The 18,885-nt window shown below is 43.9% G+C and overlaps 1 protein-coding gene across 2 annotated transcripts in view; it reads left to right on the forward strand.

The window, feature by feature from the left end:
• The first annotated feature begins 7,460 nt into the window (after positions 1 to 7,460).
• LOC137049643 (tripartite motif-containing protein 16-like) overlaps positions 7,461 to 18,885 on the forward strand; it is a 14,680-nt gene continuing 3,255 nt past the window's right edge. Inside the window, exons 1-6 of one of the 2 annotated variants that reach the window (XM_067428234.1) lie at positions 7,461 to 8,385; positions 10,464 to 10,559; positions 10,646 to 10,879; positions 12,416 to 12,463; positions 12,560 to 12,575; positions 12,729 to 12,776. In XM_067428234.1, coding sequence (XP_067284335.1) covers positions 7,813 to 8,385; positions 10,464 to 10,559; positions 10,646 to 10,879; positions 12,416 to 12,463; positions 12,560 to 12,575; positions 12,729 to 12,776 — 1,015 coding nt within the window. In that variant the 5' untranslated portion in view covers positions 7,461 to 7,812. Of the gene's footprint in view, positions 8,386 to 10,463; positions 10,560 to 10,645; positions 10,880 to 12,415; positions 12,576 to 12,728; positions 12,777 to 18,885 lie in introns of both variants that reach the window. The other variant, XM_067428233.1, reaches the window with a different exon arrangement.

Here is an 18,885-nt window from a genome sequence, read left to right on the forward strand (position 1 = left end):
ACCAGGTAAGCTTGAAAAAGACTACTTAAAGATCCTTTAAAAGGCTGCTGGAGCAAGTGAGCTTGGTGTAGTTAGGGAAGATTATGCAATAGTTTTTTACAAGTTTGTTTTAAATGAACTGAGGCTACAGCAGTGTTTTATCAAATGTTTCTTTTTTGTGTCAAGCCAAGCCAAATTGCTGTGATTAAAACAATGACGAATGCAGATGATGAAGTCACTACCATTAGCCGCCCTTTAATATCTCTTAGCCATAGGTGTTAATGCTGCACTGTGTCAATGGATCCTGATCTCCTTGTCCTGTAGGAAACAATGTCAAAATTCAAAATCATGTCATCTACCAGGCTTCTTAACATTGGCACACCACAAGGGTGTGTCATGTCTCCTGTTTTATACTCTCTTTATACCAACAACTGTATGTCCCTTTCTACATCTGTTAAACTGTTAAAATTGTTGATATCGCTGTAGTAGGTCTTATCTCTGATGGGGATGAATCTATTCACCGGGGTGAAGTGGAACATCTGGTCAGGTGGTGCGAGGACAATCATTTAATTATCAACACATCTAAGACAAAAGAAATGATAGCGGACTTTAGAAGGAAGGCAGTCCAGCACCTTCCCCTCTCCATCAATGGTCAGGTTGTTGAGAGGGTTTCCTCGTTCAGTTTCTTGGCCACTACCACACACAAGTCCCTCTCACGGGACATGAACATTAGTCTCATTATACACAGCAAAATCTCCAGTGTTGAAATAGGTTGAAATCCTGGTGTTAAGGACTTTTAGAGTAAAGTGTTACATTTCTGGTGTTGAATTAACACTACTAGTGTAAACCGCACTCTCTGGCTGGTGAATATATGTAGAGTTAAATATCAACACTAGAGAGAGAGAGTAAAATTACATCCGGGATATTTCGGTGAAACAAGCTTAAACTTTTCTCACAGACGCCATTTTCTTTGACTCGCGCCGTGGAACGAGGGATAACGCTGATATTGCATGTTTTATCCTGGTTTCATTGTATTTACATATGCATTTTGTTACATCATATTGTTTTATAACTATTAATGTGCTGTGCACCGCTACAGCTCTTGGAGAGGCATTTTCGTTGACGCGTGATTCGAGCACACCTGAGGCGGTTGCTTTTTAACAGGGGAACGCGGTAAGTGTTTTACCTCATTTACAACATGTATTTTATAACATTGATTTAAAGCGATATTTAAATGCTCTGCGCGCTTAAACGAGACATCTTTTTCTCACATGCGGCATCTTCTTTGACTCGTGATACGGAGCGGACGACGAGGAGGGTTGCTTGCATATAGGAAACACCGAAAGTAAGTGTTTTTAGCCTAATTTGCAACGTTTTTTTATGACATATTGTTTTATAACGATATATAACTTGACGCTTTAATAACGCGCCTAACGTTAAACCTTTCTCAGACTAATGTTAGACTCGTCACTCGTGGTGCACGCAGAGTTTTCACCGCATCACAGAGAAAACACCGGGACAGGGAAACGGAGAACAGGGAAAACACCGGGACAGGGAAACGGAGAACAGGGAAAACACCGGGACAGGGAAACGGAGAACAGGCAAAACACCGGGACAGGGAAACGGAGAACAGGGAAAACACCGGGACAGGGAAACGGAAAACAGAGAAAACACCGGGACAGGGAAACGGAGAACAGGGAAAACACCGGGACAGGGAAACGGAGAACAGGGAAAACACCGGGACAGGGAAACGGAGAACAGGGAAAACACCGGGACAGGGAAACGGAGAACAGGCAAAACACCGGGACAGGGAAACGGAGAACAGGGAAAACACCGGGACAGGGAAACGGAGAACAGGGAAAACACCGGGACAGGGAAACGGAAAACAGAGAAAACACCGGGACAGGGAAAAGGAGAGCAGGCAAAACACCGGGACAGGAAAACGGAGAACAGGGAAAACACCGGGACAGGGAAACGGAGAACAGGCAAAACACCGGGACAGGGAAACGGAGAACAGAGAAAACACCGGGACAGGGAAACGGAGAACAGGGAAAACACCGGGACAGGGAAACGGAGAACAGAGAAAACACCGGGACAGGGAAACGGAGAACAGGGAAAACACCGGGACAGGGAAACGGAGAACAGGGAAAACACCGGGACAGGGAAACGGAGAACAGGCAAAACACCGGGACAGGGAAACGGAGAACAGGGAAAACACCGGGACAGGGAAACGGAGAACAGGGAAAACACCGGGACAGGGAAACGGAGAACAGGCAAAACACCGGGACAGGGAAACGGAGAACAGGGAAAACACCGGGACAGGGAAACGGAGAACAGAGAAAACACCGGGACAGGGAAACGGAGAACAGGGAAAACACCGGGACAGGGAAACGGAGAACAGGGAAAACACCGGGACAGGGAAACGGAGAACAGGGAAAACACCGGGACAGGGAAACGGAGAACAGGCAAAACACCGGGACAGGGAAACGGAGAACAGGGAAAACACCGGGACAGGGAAATGGAGAACAGGCAAAACACCGGGACAGGGAAACGGAGAACAGGCAAAACACCGGGACAGGGAAACGGAGAACAGGCAAAACACCGGGACAGGGAAACGGAGAACAGGCAAAACACCGGGACAGGGAAACAGAGAACAGAGAAAACACCGGGACAGGGAAACGGAGAACAGGGAAAACACCGGGACAGGGAAACGGAAAACAGGCAAAACACCGGGACAGGGAAACAGAGAACAGGCAAAACACCGGGACAGGGAAACGGAGAACAGAGAAAACACCGGGACAGGGAAACGGAGAACAGAGAAAACACCGGGACAGGGAAACGGAGAACAGGCAAAACACCGGGACAGGGAAACGGAGAACAGAGAAAACACCGGGACAGGGAAACGGAGAACAGAGAAAACACCGGGACAGGGAAACGGAGAACAGAGAAAACACCGGGACAGGGAAACAGAGAACAGGCAAAACACCGGGACAGGGAAACGGAGAACAGAGAAAACACCGGGACAGGGAAACGGAGAACAGGGAAAACACCGGGACAGGGAAACAGAGAACAGGCAAAACACCGGGACAGGGAAACGGAGAACAGAGAAAACACCGGGACAGGGAAACAGAGAACAGGCAAAACACCGGGACAGGGAAACGGAGAACAGAGAAAACACCGGGACAGGGAAACGGAGAACAGGGAAAACACCGGGACAGGGAAACGGAGAACAGAGAAAACACCGGGACAGGGAAACGGAGAACAGGGAAAACACCGGGACAGGGAAACGGAGAACAGGCAAAACACCGGGACAGGGAAACGGAGAACAGGGAAAACACCGGGACAGGGAAACGGAGAACAGGCAAAACACCGGGACAGGGAAACTGAGAACAGGCAAAACACCGGGACAGGGAAACGGAGAACAGGGAAAACACCGGGACAGGGAAACGGAGAACAGAGAAAACACCGGGACAGGGAAACGGAGAACAGGGAAAACACCGGGACAGGGAAACGGAGAACAGGGAAAACACCGGGACAGGGAAACGGAGAACAGAGAAAACACCGGGACAGGGAAACGGAGAACAGGGAAAACACCGGGACAGGAAAACGGAGAACAGAGAAAACACCGGGACAGGGAAACGGAGAACAGGGAAAACACCGGGACAGGGAAACGGAGAACAGGGAAAACACCGGGACAGGGAAACGGAGAACAGGCAAAACACCGGGACAGGGAAACGGAGAACAGGGAAAACACCGGGACAGGGAAACGGAGAACAGGGAAAACACCGGGACAGGGAAACGGAGAACAGGCAAAACACCGGGACAGGGAAACGGAGAACAGGCAAAACACCGGGACAGGGAAACGGAGAACAGGGAAAACACCGGGACAGGGAAACGGAGAACAGGCAAAACACCGGGACAGGGAAACGGAGAACAGGGAAAACACCGGGACAGGGAAACGGAGAACAGGGAAAACACCGGGACAGGGAAAACACCGGGACAGGGAAACGGAGAACAGGGAAAACACCGGGACAGGGAAACGGAGAACAGAGAAAACACCGGGACAGGGAAACGGAGAACAGGGAAAACACTGGGACAGGGAAACGGAGAACAGAGAAAACACCGGGACAGGGAAACGGAGAACAGGGAAAACACCAGGACAGGGAAACGGAGAACAGGGAAAACACCGGGACAGGGAAACGGAGAACAGGCAAAACACCGGGACAGGGAAACGGAGAACAGGGAAAACACCGGGACAGGGAAACGGAGAACAGGCAAAACACCGGGACAGGGAAACGGAGAACAGGGAAAACACCGGGACAGGGAAACGGAGAACAGGCAAAACACCGGGACAGGGAAACGGAGAACAGGCAAAACACCGGGACAGGGAAACGGAGAACAGGGAAAACACCGGGACAGGGAAACGGAGAACAGAGAAAACACCGGGACAGGGAAACGGAGAACAGGGAAAACACCGGGACAGGGAAACGGAGAACAGGGAAAACACCGGGACAGGGAAACGGAGAACAGGGAAAACACCGGGACAGGGAAACGGAGAACAGGGAAAACACCGGGACAGGGAAACGGAGAACAGGGAAAACACCGGGACAGGGAAACGGAGAACAGGGAAAACACCGGGACAGGGAAACGGAGAACAGGCAAAACACCGGGACAGGGAAACGGAGAACAGGGAAAACACCGGGACAGGCTGCTTCAGACGGAGTAAGGCTAACACTTTCTCTTCCCTTCGTTAATTAATTGTTCATTCACCAAATTGTAATCTTATTGCACTACTTAATCGTTGTGTCTGATTTGTATTGGGTAGTAATCCAGATTCAAAGACACAATTGTTTCATGAACCCTTTTTTCTGAAAATGTTGACCTCATTTGTTTTGCACAGAAAATGTGACCTGTCTGATGTCTCTGTCTTCAACAGCTGCATCAACATGATTTTTAACAATCCTCTAGAATGAAACCAAGGCTGACAGGTGACACTTCTTTCTGTTCTGCAGCAAAATAGGTATGTATATGATATAGAAAACAGGTGTAGTTCTTGTCTAGGAAGATTATTGGTCCAAAACTATTTATTTATAATAAAGCACAAATATGTGCATACCAATTCAAATTACTTATTGACAGGTTTTATAGTTATGACAGCATGGTAGTTAGAAAATTATCATGAAAGAATAGAAAAAAGGAAGTAAATGATGACAGAATTTAAAATTTTGGGGGAACTAATGCTTTAAAGTGGTAGATCACCTTAAAATGAAAATTAGCCCATGATTTCCTCACCCCAAAGGTCATCTTAAGTGTATATGACTTTATTTCAGACTAATATAATCAGTTATATTAAAAATGTCCTGTCTCTTCCAAGCTTTATAATGGCAGTGAATGTCTGTTTATGCTTTAAAGTCCATAAAAGTGCATCTATCATCATAAAAGATACCCACATTGCTTGAGTCAAGGGTTCCTCTTTAAGTAAATCGTTGCATACGGCCGTACTGTCGGAAGCTAGTTATTTTAGTTTATAAAGTTTAAAATATGGAACTATTTCTTACACAAACGCATCCCATTGCTTTAGAAGGCCTTTATTAAACCCTTATGTATAACTTTTATGATTGACAGATGCACTTTTTTTAAAGGATGGATGCACTTTTATGATGGATTGTACTGATCGTTCGTTAAAAGAACGGATCAGATGAGTTTTGAATTAATTCTGTAAAGGTTATTCTGTAATGATTTAATATATATTCGTTAATTGCAATCCATTGTTGTTAACCAAATTTATATTGCTTAAATACCTAGGTTAGGTAATATGTCCTATTGGGTGATTTGAAGATTTATAGTTTGATCATAACCAGTTATGATTAATAATAAATAATGAAATATTAATCCCCATAATTCCCTATTGAGCTAATTTAATTTATTAATATATGTGGCCCAGTCCCTACATGTGTGAGGGAGAAATTGTTTCAAGTTCAAGAGGCAGTGAATCAGCTACCATATAGGCAAACGTTTACTTCAAAAAAGAACAAAGTGACTTTGGTAACTTCACTTTTCTTGTCTTGACCTCCTCTTCACTGCAGCGGGAGACATTTCAAACGACGCATCACGTGAACCATATCCACCAACCAGAACAGCTGCTGTTACCATGGAGATGACCGCCCAGTTATCTACATATTTTTAAATAGACTAAACTTTAGACAAAAATATTTAGTAATGGCAAAACCAGCATCTCCATACAAAGCATTTATTCACTTTTAAATTACAATGCAACAGTGCAAAACACTAGTACTTTATTTTTTATCTTTGAATAATGCTGACTTCAAGTGAAAACACTGTATTAACAGTATTTCATATTCCTATAACAGTTTTCTCAATGGCCATCGGTCTGTTCAACCCACTGAGAACAGTAATTCAGACATTAATTACAACAGTGTTTTCAGCAATGTTAAAACTTAAAATTCAGATACATCAGAAACATTACATCAGCAGATAAAAATGAATCTAAGAAAAGTGAACATTAATTTAAAGGGTTAGTTCACCCGGAGATGAAACGTCCTCGCCCTCGTGTCGCTCCAAACCCGTCAGACCTTCGTTCATCTTCAGACACAGATGAAGATATTTCTGATGAAATGCCAGAGCTCTCGGACCCTCCACACGCGTGTTCTCACCGATATGCTTGAGCTTCGTGGAGATTTGACCTGTTTCATAGACTCGATGTTGTTCCTTATTCAGATGAACTCACTGCCAAGACCATGGGAATACGGCTCCCCTTTCCTACCACTTACCTCTGCCAATCTTCATTCTCAACGCTGGCTGCAATGACAACTGAGTACAGGCTCGTTTGAATGTGGAGAACCACCTTAGGCCGTAGGAGAGCTTATTGTCACAGCTCCTGGTGCAGATGGGATGTGTTGTTGCAGGAACTGATCTGCTATAGGCTACTCCTGACTGGTCGAAATCTCATGCTACTTAGGACAAATGTAATGTATAGAAGTAGCTGCACTGCTTAAATACAAAATTAAAGTTTTTGAAGGAAAATATAATTAAAAAGTCACTCTGATGACATCATTTTTATGGGAAATGCGCATTTTTACCCCCAGTTGTCATAGTATGGGGAAATATTTAGTTTTTTTAAACCTGAAACCAATTTTATTGGATTCCCTGACCCCATAAATGTACACTTTGACACCAAATTTGTCATTATAGCGATAAGAGAAGCAAAGATATGGGCTCTAGAGTATTTTCGGCACATTGGCGGCCATTTTTGAAAAAAACCTGTTTATTTCTGATAAAAAGTGTGATCTCACTTGTGTCTTAGGATAAATTTATTTGTATGACCCTAAGGTACTTCCATACCAAAGGGGACCTTTGCATCATGACTTGAAGTCAAAAGTCACTGAACCTCCCTACTATAATTTGAATGTTTGGGTTTAATGGAACAAGCCTGTGCTTTGAATAAAAAGAGCCACTGCTTGCAGGAACATAAGGGGTATTAACATGAATTAAACTGAAATGTGTTTCTGTTCTTAGTTTTTAGGGTGAAAAAGATTACAATGCACTGAATTCCAATGGCATTTAAGAGGACAGATAGTTTTAAGCATATTAATCACTGTCATTGTTATGATCCTCTGTAACTTATATTCTTTGAGTGTCTGTGTGAGACTGACATCTAGAGGACGTTTTATGATCTGTGACTTTATGATCAGACTTTTGCACACGTCACTAAAACACAGAACCAGGAAACAGGAATCACACGAGTTCAGGGAAACAGAAACTTAAGTGAAGTTGAGCTGTTGAGTGTTTGTGTCTCTGTATTCACGCAGTAAAATGGCAGAAGCCAGAATTTCTCAGGATGAGTTCCTGTGTCCAGTGTGTCTGGATCTCCTGAAGGATCCAGTGGCCATTCCCTGTGGACACAGTTACTGTAAGATCTGTATTACGGGCTGCTGGGATCAGGAGGATCAGATGAGCGTCTACAGCTGCCCTCAGTGCAGACAGACCTTCAGTCCAAGACCTGCTTTAGCTAAAAACACCATGCTGGCTGAAGTGGTGGACAAACTGAAGAAGACTAAACTTCCTGATGACTGTTACGCTGGAGCTGGAGATGTGCAGTGTGACGTCTGTACTGGAAGAAAACACAAAGCCGTCAAGTCCTGTCTGGTGTGTCTGAACTCTTACTGTCAGAATCACCTTCAACAACATGAGAGTTGGTTTAAAGGAAAGAGACACAATCTGACTGAAGCCACTGGACGACTGCAGGAGATGATCTGCCAAACACACGATAAACTCCTGGAGGTTTTCTGCCGCACTGATCAGACGTGTATATGTGTGCTGTGTACGATGGATGAACATAAAAACCATGACACTGTATCAGCAGCAGCTCAGAGGACAGAGAAACAGGTATGAACTTTAACTTTAACTCTTGACACCAGCAAGCTAAAACTATATAATAAAAATATTGTATGAATAAACTGTTAGTTATGTGAAAAATGAGTCCCAATTATTTCCAGCATGAAATAATCATGCAAAATGTTTACACAATATACATAAACTGAGAGATAAATGATTAATAAAACTGTAACTTAATAGTTAAAGGTGCACTATGTAATATATTTTCAGTAAAATATCCAAAAACCACTAGGCCAGTGTTGTATATTTTGCTGAATTGAGTTCTTACAATATCCCAAATGTTTCCAACTATTTGTAAACCGTGAGAAAATGGCCATTTTAACCAATGACCCGAGGCGTGTGAGGGCGTCTCCTGTCTGTTGCGTCATATCTGCGTTAGCCTCTGTGTCTGGTTTTATTCTGCAGAAACGCTTTACTCTTGCAGTGTGTGAACAAGTTTCACAGCAGCCGCTGAGCGAACACACAGAACTTTATCGCTTTATGGTAAATGGACTGCATTTATATTGCGCTTTCAGCAGACCCTATGGCCATCCAAAGCGCTTTACATATCGCCTCACATTCACCCATTCACACACCGACGGCGGTGTCAGCCATGTAAGGCTCATCCAGCTCGTCGGGAGCAGCTGGGGTTAGGTGTCTTGCTCATGGACACCTCGACACTTGGTCAGGTGGAACCGCACAAACACTTCAAATGAATTAAACCTGTGTCCTGTTTTCTGAGAAACATTAAGAATATCTCTATAGATAGGTGCAACACCACCGCCACGACCAATCAGACGGGGCTCTCGTGTGTATAACAGTATCCTCGGGGAGTAGACTCATTAAGACTGAAATAATCATTAAGTTTAAGTAACGTTTAAGCATTTGAACCACTTAAATGTTTTTTATTTTTTACATTTGTATCATTAGATATTTGAGTAAGTTGAAACCCAATACTTGAAAAAATCCTGCTGTCCCCGGCGCACAATGAATTCTAGAGTAGGCAAGGCCCAAAGGATCCTTCTGGTTTCGTCTTTATTTCACAAGAAACAAGGGACGGATGGACTGCATTTATATAGCGCTTTTATCCAAAGTGCTTTACATTTTTGCCTCACATTCACCCATTCATACACCGACGGCGATGTCAGCCATGTAAGGCGCCATCCAGCTCGTCGGGAGCAGCTGGGGTTAGGTGTCTTGCTCATGGACACTTCGACACTTGGTCAGGTGGAACCGGGGATTGAACCACCAACCTTCTGGTTTGTAGACAACCTACATGAACCACGTTCACATTTTCACGCATGTTCACCGCTAGGTGGGGATGTTTTCCTTTATATGGAACTTAATTGAATTGTTCTGTCTTTCATTGAGTTGATTTGTGATTAATTCATTGAAAATGTTTATTATAACTTCTCTCTTTCTAAAACAGTCCACTATACGATCACAAAGCATGAGTTTAAAAGGATTAAAAGAGAAAATAGTTTTAAATAAAGAGCAGAACTAACGAGATATGCTGTGGAACTGATTTATTCTTTCTTGCTTGGATCCTTCATTTCCACGTGTTATTTCCTCATTGTGCACACCGCCCAGGCAAGACCGTCACATTGGGGACACATTTAGAGGCCGCATCTGAAGGAGCTTTCGAATTGGGTGATGCAACGATCCTTCAAATGAGGCCTTTAAAGGATGCAGCCTCTGAATTGGGACCCAACTTGTGTCGAGAAAAATCAAATATGGTGTCATGTTTAATCATGTGACATGCATGAGCCAGTGAGGTTTGATGTTTTTGACGTTTTATCATATTTGATTTGGGCTCGAGAAACAGACATTCTTCAGAATATCTTCTTTTGTGTTCTGCAAGAGAAAATCATGCACGTTTGGAAAGACAAGAGGATGAGTAAACGATGAACACATTTACATTTGTGGGTGAACTCTCCCTATAAAACTAGGCGTTGATGAAATAATGCTGGCACCTATAATCTTACCATGCAAGATCTTTAACCTCTCAGTCTCACCACTTCACTGATACTGGATTCATATCTGTTTACTAGATGATTTATGTGATGTTTCTGCTGTCATCGGTTCTTTAGCACCAGCTGAAGGAGACACAGAGGTCGTTCCAGCAGAGAATCCAGCAGAGAGAGAAAGATCTTCAGCAGCTGAGAGAGGCTGTGGAGGCTCATAAGGTGAGTCTGGAGAAGAAGAGCAGTTTGAGAAGTCTCAGTCAGGACTCACTGAAGCCTCTGTGTGATTGTGATGTGTGTCCTTACAGCGCTCGGCACAGACAGCAGTGGAGGACAGTGAGAAGATTTTCACTGAGTTCATCCGCTCCATTGAGAGAAGCCGCTCTGATGCCACACAGCGGATCAGAGATCAGGAAAAGACTGCAGTGAGTCGAGCTGAAGAACGTCTGGAGCGACTGAAGCAGGAGATAAAAGATCTGAAGAGGAGAGATGTTGAGCTGGAGCAGCTTTCACACACACTGGATCACATCCATTTCCTGCAGGTAACAGAGATCTAGAAGAACGAGAGACTCACAGAGAAACATTTCATGAGAGCAGAATGAGCCGTTGACTGAAGTGTTGATCTGTGTGTTGGGTTATTATATAATCATCAGTCAGACTCTCATCTGATCTTCTTCTTCTGAAAGAGATGCACTTACACCTTTGACAGTGAAGTCTATAAACAGGAGCTGAGGCTGCATATTATCAATGCTTCAACCTATTTAAACCACAAAACCTGACCTTGAGATGGTGTGCAAAGATGACATTATGTGAGATGTGTTTGTTATGACAACTTTCAAAATGTTAAAGTTTGTCACTATCACTAACAAGACGTCTCACATTATGTCATCTTTGCATTAAAAATGACATAATTGAGCGAATGACACTTAATGACAGTTGTCATAAACATGCATAAAAACTCCTTCATATTCGTGACGTGTCATGTCAGTCTGATGTAAAGTGTTAGCGCTTGTTTTAATGTCTATAGTCTGAGATATACTCCAGCAGTATCAGCAGCAAAGGCAGCAAACCCACTAAAGGATTGATTTAGGAATTTAAGATTAAAAGGTTTTAGAAGTTAATGTTAAAAATCTGGTATAATATTGCTGTTTTTTTTGTTGCTTGGTTTTTATTTTTATTGCATAAATGTAACTCTTGTATATTTGTAATTCAGTTTTTTGCCATGAAAATAGCCACAGATACTGACCTGACGTTAAATAAAACTATTCAGTACTGTACGTAACGGGCCACGTTGATTTTGAATAGTGACCATGTCCTACCTACAGTTTACTATAACAGCTGTTCTTTACTATTACTACTGTATAACAGAATCATAAGTATAACCGTTTCTAATCCCAGAGTTATTCATATATATTTTTTTCTTTTAATTTTTTTTTTAAACTTTTGACCTTTTAAAGGTTTCTTTTCAAAACTGCATCACAGCATTTGCTGCCAAATCAATACAGAAACATCCGTGTTGAAACACTGTAATGTGTCACAATATATTGCTGTATTGATATCTTGAGCACAGCCCGATTAAAAGCCTTGTTCCATGAGCCCCTTTTATACTTTGAGCACCTGCCCCTCCAGCGGTCTCTGCATGGCCCTGACAAACAGTCTCTGGTAGTTTTTTTAAACACACTATGGAAGTCAATGGGGTCAAGCAACATCACTCAAAAAGCTGTCCTGTGTATCATCACCTTAAGAGTCCTTGTGAATTTCAAAGCCACTGCTGAAAAGTTATAAATAATGGTCAATCATCTCGTTGCCTTTGAACTGCTTTTCCTGATCAAATCTACTCAACCCTGTCATGCGACGCCATTGATGCACTTGACGTTTATGTTATTGCCAGATGTTTGATCATCAAGTATTGTCCTAGAACGTTATCGCTCTAACATGATATAATGAATATGAGAAGACTGAAGCTGAGGCTGTGAAAGTGCTGGATTGAGGAGAGTTACTAAAGATGAGATCTGACAGTAGTGCAGGTTATTGGCTGAAGTGTGGAGGTGATGAGCTTTGATTTCTGTTTCCTGTAGAGTTTCCAGTCTCTCTCAGCTCCTCCTGAATCTACAGACGTCAATGACAATCTCTTCAGTTCTCTCTCCTCTTTTGATGGCGTGACAGAATCTGTCCGTCAGCTGAAGGACAAACTGGAGGATTTCTGCAAAGAGGAGCTGAAGAAGATCTCTGACAGAGGTAAAGTCCTGGAGATTCATCTGCTCTCAGAAATCATCCTCCATCATCTCATATCATGTAGAAGATCATATTAGAAATGTCTTAGGAACGGATGCAGGGATCATTTCCTCTTGATATGATGATCACACTCTTCATGTCTGTTGATTTCCACAGTCACTTTCACCAACATTGTTCCCAGGACCAGAGACGACTTCCTAAAATGTAAGTCACTGAGAAAACAAGCAGAAAAACTGACTGACAAGATGATGACGGAAGATTTGGTTTCAAAGCGAAATATAAAAGCGCTTTTGATTGTATTGGCTTGTTTTGTGTTTCATTAAGGATAATGTTGGTCATTAGTCAAACATCTTATTATTCATCAGTCCAGCAATCCCTGAATTGGCACTAATTCAAACCGAAAGTAAAATGCGCACACAATTCATTTCTATGGAAGCTCAACTCAACTTCCACCGGATTTCATTGAAAGCACTCGCTCTCCTCTCCTCACACCGTTATGAATGTCGATCTGCCGTGCGCATTTTACTTTTGGTTTAGAATTAGCGATTTAAAAGCCTCGCCGACGATACTGATATTATCACACGTCAATTAACTGATGGGAAAATCTCCTCACCATCAAATCCCTTTTGTCCCTCATGTCAAAAACAGCACATGCTGGTTAGGTATGTTTTAAAGCATGGCAGCGGGTTTGAGCTGGTTTAAGCTGGTCAACATTGTTACCAGATTGGGTCGACGATTTCCAGCCCAAAAGCTCAGCAAAACCCGCCTACTCCAAGTAAAAAAATGCCCAAAACTCTAACTGCTCAAATAATGTGATATCACTTTATTACCATACCATTCAAAGTTGATAAGTACCATTTTTATCTCTTTAGAACATGATGTTGATTGATCAAATATGACAAAAATGTCCAGGTGGAAACTGTCACAACAGCAAACCCTCAGAAAAACACGTGCATCATTTTCAATGTCAACAGTAAGAATGAGCCAATTTAAGAGGGAAAAGTGCCCAATATAAGAGATCGGAATAAGCAACATAATTAACAGGCATTTCACACACGTTAAGAATCACACACCACTGCCAACATGTGTCATTCATTGATATTTACATTTATGCATTTAGCCGACGCTTTTATCAAAAGTGACTTACAACTCAGGAGAACAGGAAGCGATCCGTCAAGAAGAGGCAAAGAAAACGCAAAACGTGCCCTAAATACCAAGATTTGTATACTACTCAGAGTAGCAAAAACCAGAAAGAAAAGGAAAGAAGAAAAGAGAAATAGAGGAGGAAGAGGGTTTTTTTAAAATGTAAGATGAAGTGCTCATGGAAGAGATGAGTTTTTACCTGTCTTTTGAATGAAGCGAGTGATTCTGTCGTGCGTATGGAGGACGGAAGATCGCTCCACCAACCAGGAACAATGAAAGAAAAAGTTCTGGAGAGGGATTTCATGCCTCTCTGTGATGGTACCACAAGCCTCCTCTCATTAGCTGAGCGAAGGCTTCTGGTGGGTGTGTAGACGCGTAGGAGTGAGTCGAAGTATGCTGGTGCTGAGCTTGTGGAAGATCCATGAGCAAGAGTCAGGACTTTGAATTTGATCCGGGCAGCGAGTGGTAGCCAATGCAGAGAGATGAATAGAGGTGTGGCATGAGCCCTTTTGGGCTCATTGAATACGAGACGTGCTGCAGCGTTCTGGATCATTTGCAGCGGTTTGATTGCACAAGATTGAAGTCCAGCCAGAAGCGCATTGCAATAGTCAAGTCTAGAAATGACCAGGGCTTGGACAAGAAGCTGTGTTGCATGCTCCGTAAGGAACGGTCTGATTTTCCTGATGTTGTGCAATACAAACCTGCATGACCGAGCTGTCTGAGATGTGGAATGTGAAGAATCTGATGATTCACAGTGTCAAAGGCAGCAGATAGATCAAGGAGGATGAGGACTGATGATTTGGATGCTAGCCGCAGGGCTTCAGTAACTGACAATAATGCCATCTCAGAGGAAAGATGAGACCTGGTTGAAGACAACTCTTTCAAGTGTTTTCGCTATGAATGGTAGGAGAGAAACAGGTCCGTAGTTCTCTACAAGTGATGTGTCTAATGTGGGTTTTTTAAGCAGTGGGGTTACCCGAGCCTGCTTGAATGTGGTGGGGAAGATGCCGGTGCAGAGAGATGTGTTGATGATGTGTGTGAGTGCTGGTAAGAGTGTAGGGGAGATGGCTTGTAGGAGATGTGAGGGGATGGGATCTAGAGGACAGGTAGTGGGATGGCTGGAGAGGAGAAGCTTAGATACTTCGTCCTCAGTGAGTGTAGAGAAGGAGGAGAGAAGATGTTTGGGTGTGGATGTGGCTGATTCAAAAGTGTGTGTGTGTGGAGGTGTGAACTGACTGCTGATGAGTGTGGTTTTATCTGTAAAAAAATGGGCAAGATCGTCTGCAGATAGAGAGGTGGTGGGAGGTGGTGGAGGGGGACAGAGGAGAGAGGTGAAAGTTCTGAAAAGTGTGCGTGAATCTGAGGTGCTGTTGATTTTGTTGTGGAAATATGAGGATTTAGCTGTATGGACGTCCTGTGAGAAGGAAATGAGCAGAGATTGGTACTTACTCAGGTCAGATGGGTCGTTTGATTTGCGCCATTTTCTCTCTGCTGCCCTAAGTTTGGTCCGGTGTTCACGAAGAACATCAGATAACCAAGGGTTAGAGGGAGTAGCGCGAGCTGGCCTAGAAGACAAAGGGCAGATAGTATCTAGACAAGTGGTTAAAGTGGAACATAAAGTGTCTGTTGCAGTGTTGACATCCATAGAGGAGAATTGTGTGGGTGACGGAAGAGAGGATGACACAACGGAGGAGAGGTGAGAGGGAGAAAGAGAACGCAGGTTTCGTCTGAAACTAACTGGTAGAGGAGGTGGAAGTGTATGAGTAGTGAGATGTAGATTAAATGTGATGAAGTAATGATCAGAGAAGTGTAAGGGTTTGACCAAAGTGTTTTCTGTAGTGCAGTTGCGTATGTAGACGAGGTCAAGTTGGTTGCCAGATTTGTGTGTGTGTGAGGTGGTAAGAAGTTTGAGATCGAATGAGGATAGAAGGGAGTGAAACTCTGTAGCGTACAGTTTGTCCAGGTGGATGCTGAAATCACCAAGGATTACAAGTGGTGTTACATCATCAGCCTTTGCCCACAGTTCATCATGGGGCTAAGCAGAGGTTTGCACAATTTGATTTGTTAATTAACAAACTGGTAAACATTCGAAAGTTTTTATGCACAGTTGTAAATCTGTGTTTTGCATTTGGGGAAATATATTTTATGAATATATAATTTTATTTTTCGCACGTAAATAGTTGGTTTACGAATGTAAATTTGGTTTCATGCATGTGAAATTGTCTACACGTGTGTGCATTGGGTTTTTTGCGTGAAATATTAATTAGTCTTTTCTGCTTCCATACACCAACTGCTAGATATTAAAATCCAGTCTAAATGAATAAGTTTTAAGCTTATTTATTTAGGCCCAGATCAGTGAGCTTATTCCAGAGTCTGGGCCCAGCTACAGAAAAAGCCTGATCACCCCAATGTTTGTACCGTGACCGTGGGACATCCAGCAAGAGTTGATTTGATGACCTAAGAGCCCTGTTTGGCCGACGCATAGCCAGGATCTCAGTTATATAAGGTGAGGAAAGGCCATTGAGAGCTTTAAAAACAGACAACAGAATCTTAAAATCAACTCTAAAAGAAACTGGAAACCAGTGGAGCGATGGGAGAGTTGGGGTTGTATGCTCACGTTTGCTTGTGTTGGTTATAAGAAGCAGCAGCTGAAGGCGCCTGAGTGACGACTGTGAGACATCAGCATAAAGCGCATTACAATAATCTAATCTTGAGCTAATAAAAGCATGAATTGCTTTCTCAAGGTCAGAGCCCAGATAGCAGACAAACAGTGAATCAGCGTTGAATCAATGTCAATGCATCAATTAAAATATCATTGAATCAATGTTGAGATTTAACATTGATTTTTCATCAGGTTTGTACCAGGTCTGGACTGAAGCGATGTTGTGAAGCTTCTCGTCATTTCTGCGTTCAAATCGGTTCAAATGCAGCGCTGCCTTCCCGGAGTGCTGTGCTGAAGCGTTGAAGTCGCTTAATGTCAAAGTGGAGGAATGAAGTGGAGCGCGGCGCGGACTATAACCGACATTAGTGTTCACGGACGACTGGATCTGCAGCTGAGAGTGTTTATGGGCGTGCATTTCCTCTCTCGCTCTAGTCACGCGCGCGCACCCTACCGGGAGAAGAGCCGTACGGCCCATACAAGGACCTTCCGCTCTATTAACGTCAAGCCGACCCATACTCGAAAAAAACTCGCCGAAACTTGTGAGAAACCGGAAGGAGTATTTTTGACACAGAAATACTCCATCAAACGTCCAACATTAGTTTTTGAAACTTTTCTATGTTTAGGATGGGAATCCAAGTCTTTAACAGTGGAAAGCTCAGTATGCGTGAAACAGCATTTCACCGCGCCCCCCCCCCCCCCCCCCTTTAATGATGAAAAATAGATCAATCTTGCTTTATGTACAATAGGATTCTACGCCAGTTAATAGTCTCTTTAATTTATTCCAATCAGAGACCTTGTGTGGCTGCAATGATTTTTCATCAAAAGTCACTCAAAGTGAACAACATCCTTCAGTTGACATGCAAATGTATTTATTTATTCCCCCACAGTTACAGCAGGAAATCTCACATTGACTTAGAACAATTACATCTCAATTTAACTATCTGAAAAACTATCGGGATTGATTTTTGTTCCACCAATCAGCTCTCGGTGCTGATTCATCTGCAAAACCAATGAATTGGTCGACCTCTAGAGGAGGTGATCCATTTTACATCCTGAACTGGAGGCACAACCGTTTGCTGAATTTCTGCAGTTTGATATAGCTGCCTACATAACAAAGATCTCGCTCTTTTCCTTTTCTTTTACATTGAAGATATCCAGCAACCCGAGTTCGCTCATCTAACTTACTCTAGTATTCTCTGTCCACCGCGGTTCTTAGCGTGACTGAACGAGAGAAGAGGAAGAGTGAGGAAAGCTCCGTCTGTCCGCGGCGCTTCTTCAGCACGGCGGCGGCGGCGGCATAGTGTCGAGAGCTTCGGTTTGAGTTTATAAAACTGCCCAATTAAGCAGGAACCCACCCAATCTGGCAACACTGCTGTTCAAGTGCTGGTCCTAAGAAACTAGCTCCAGTTCAGGACCAGCTCAAACCAGCTCAGGACCGGCTTAAACCAGCTCAGGACTAACACTTGAACAGTTTAGGACTAGCACTAGACCAGCTCAGGACCGGCTCAAACCAGCTCAGGACCGGCTTAAACCAGCTCAGGACTAGCACTAGACCAGCTCAGGACCAGCATTTGACCAGCTCAGGACCGGCTTAAATCAGTTCAGTACCAGCACTTGACCAGCTCAGGACTGGCTTAAGCCAGCTCAGGACTGGCTTAAGCCAGCTCAAACCAGCTCAGGACTAGCACTAGACCAGCTCAGGACTGGCTTAAATCAGTTCAGTACCAGCACTTGACCAGCTCAGGACCGGCTTAAGCCAGCTCAAACCAGCTCAGGACTAGCACTAGACCAGCTCAGGACTAGCACTAGACCAGCTCAGGACCGGCTTAAACCCACTCAGGACTAGCACTAGGCCAGCTCAGGACCGGCCAAAACCAGCTCAGGACTAGCACTAGACCAGCTCAGGACCGGCTTAAACCAGCTCAAACCAGCTCAGGACTAGCACTAGACCAGCTCAGGACCGTCTTAAACCAGCTCAGGACTAGCACTAGACCAGCTCAGGACTAGCACTTGACCAGCTCAGGACCGGCTTAAAACCAGCTCAAACCAGCTCAGGACTAGCACTAGACCAGCTCAGGACTAGCACTAGACCAGCTCAGGACCGGCTTAAACCCACTCAGGACTAGCACTAGACCAGCTCAGGACCGGCTTAAAGCCACTCAGGACTAGCACTAGACCAGCTCAGGACCGGCTTAAACCAGCTCAAACCAGCTCAGGACTAGCACTAGACCAGCTCAGGACCGGCTTAAACCCACTCAGGACTAGCACTAGACCAGCTCAGGACCGGCTAAAACCAGCTCAGGACTAGCACTAGACCAGCTCAGGACCGGCTTAAACCCACTCAGGACTAGCACTAGACCAGCTCAGGACTAGCACTTGACCAGCTCAGGACTGGCACTAGACCAGCTCAGGACCGGCTAAAACCAGCTCAGGACTAGCACTACACCATCTCAGGACTAGCACTAGACCAGCTCAGGACCGGCTAAAACCAGCTCAGGACTAGCACTA

Source organism: Pseudorasbora parva, chromosome 20 (assembly GCF_024679245.1).
Source record: "Pseudorasbora parva isolate DD20220531a chromosome 20, ASM2467924v1, whole genome shotgun sequence".
Taxonomy (NCBI): Eukaryota; Metazoa; Chordata; class Actinopteri; order Cypriniformes; family Gobionidae; genus Pseudorasbora; species Pseudorasbora parva.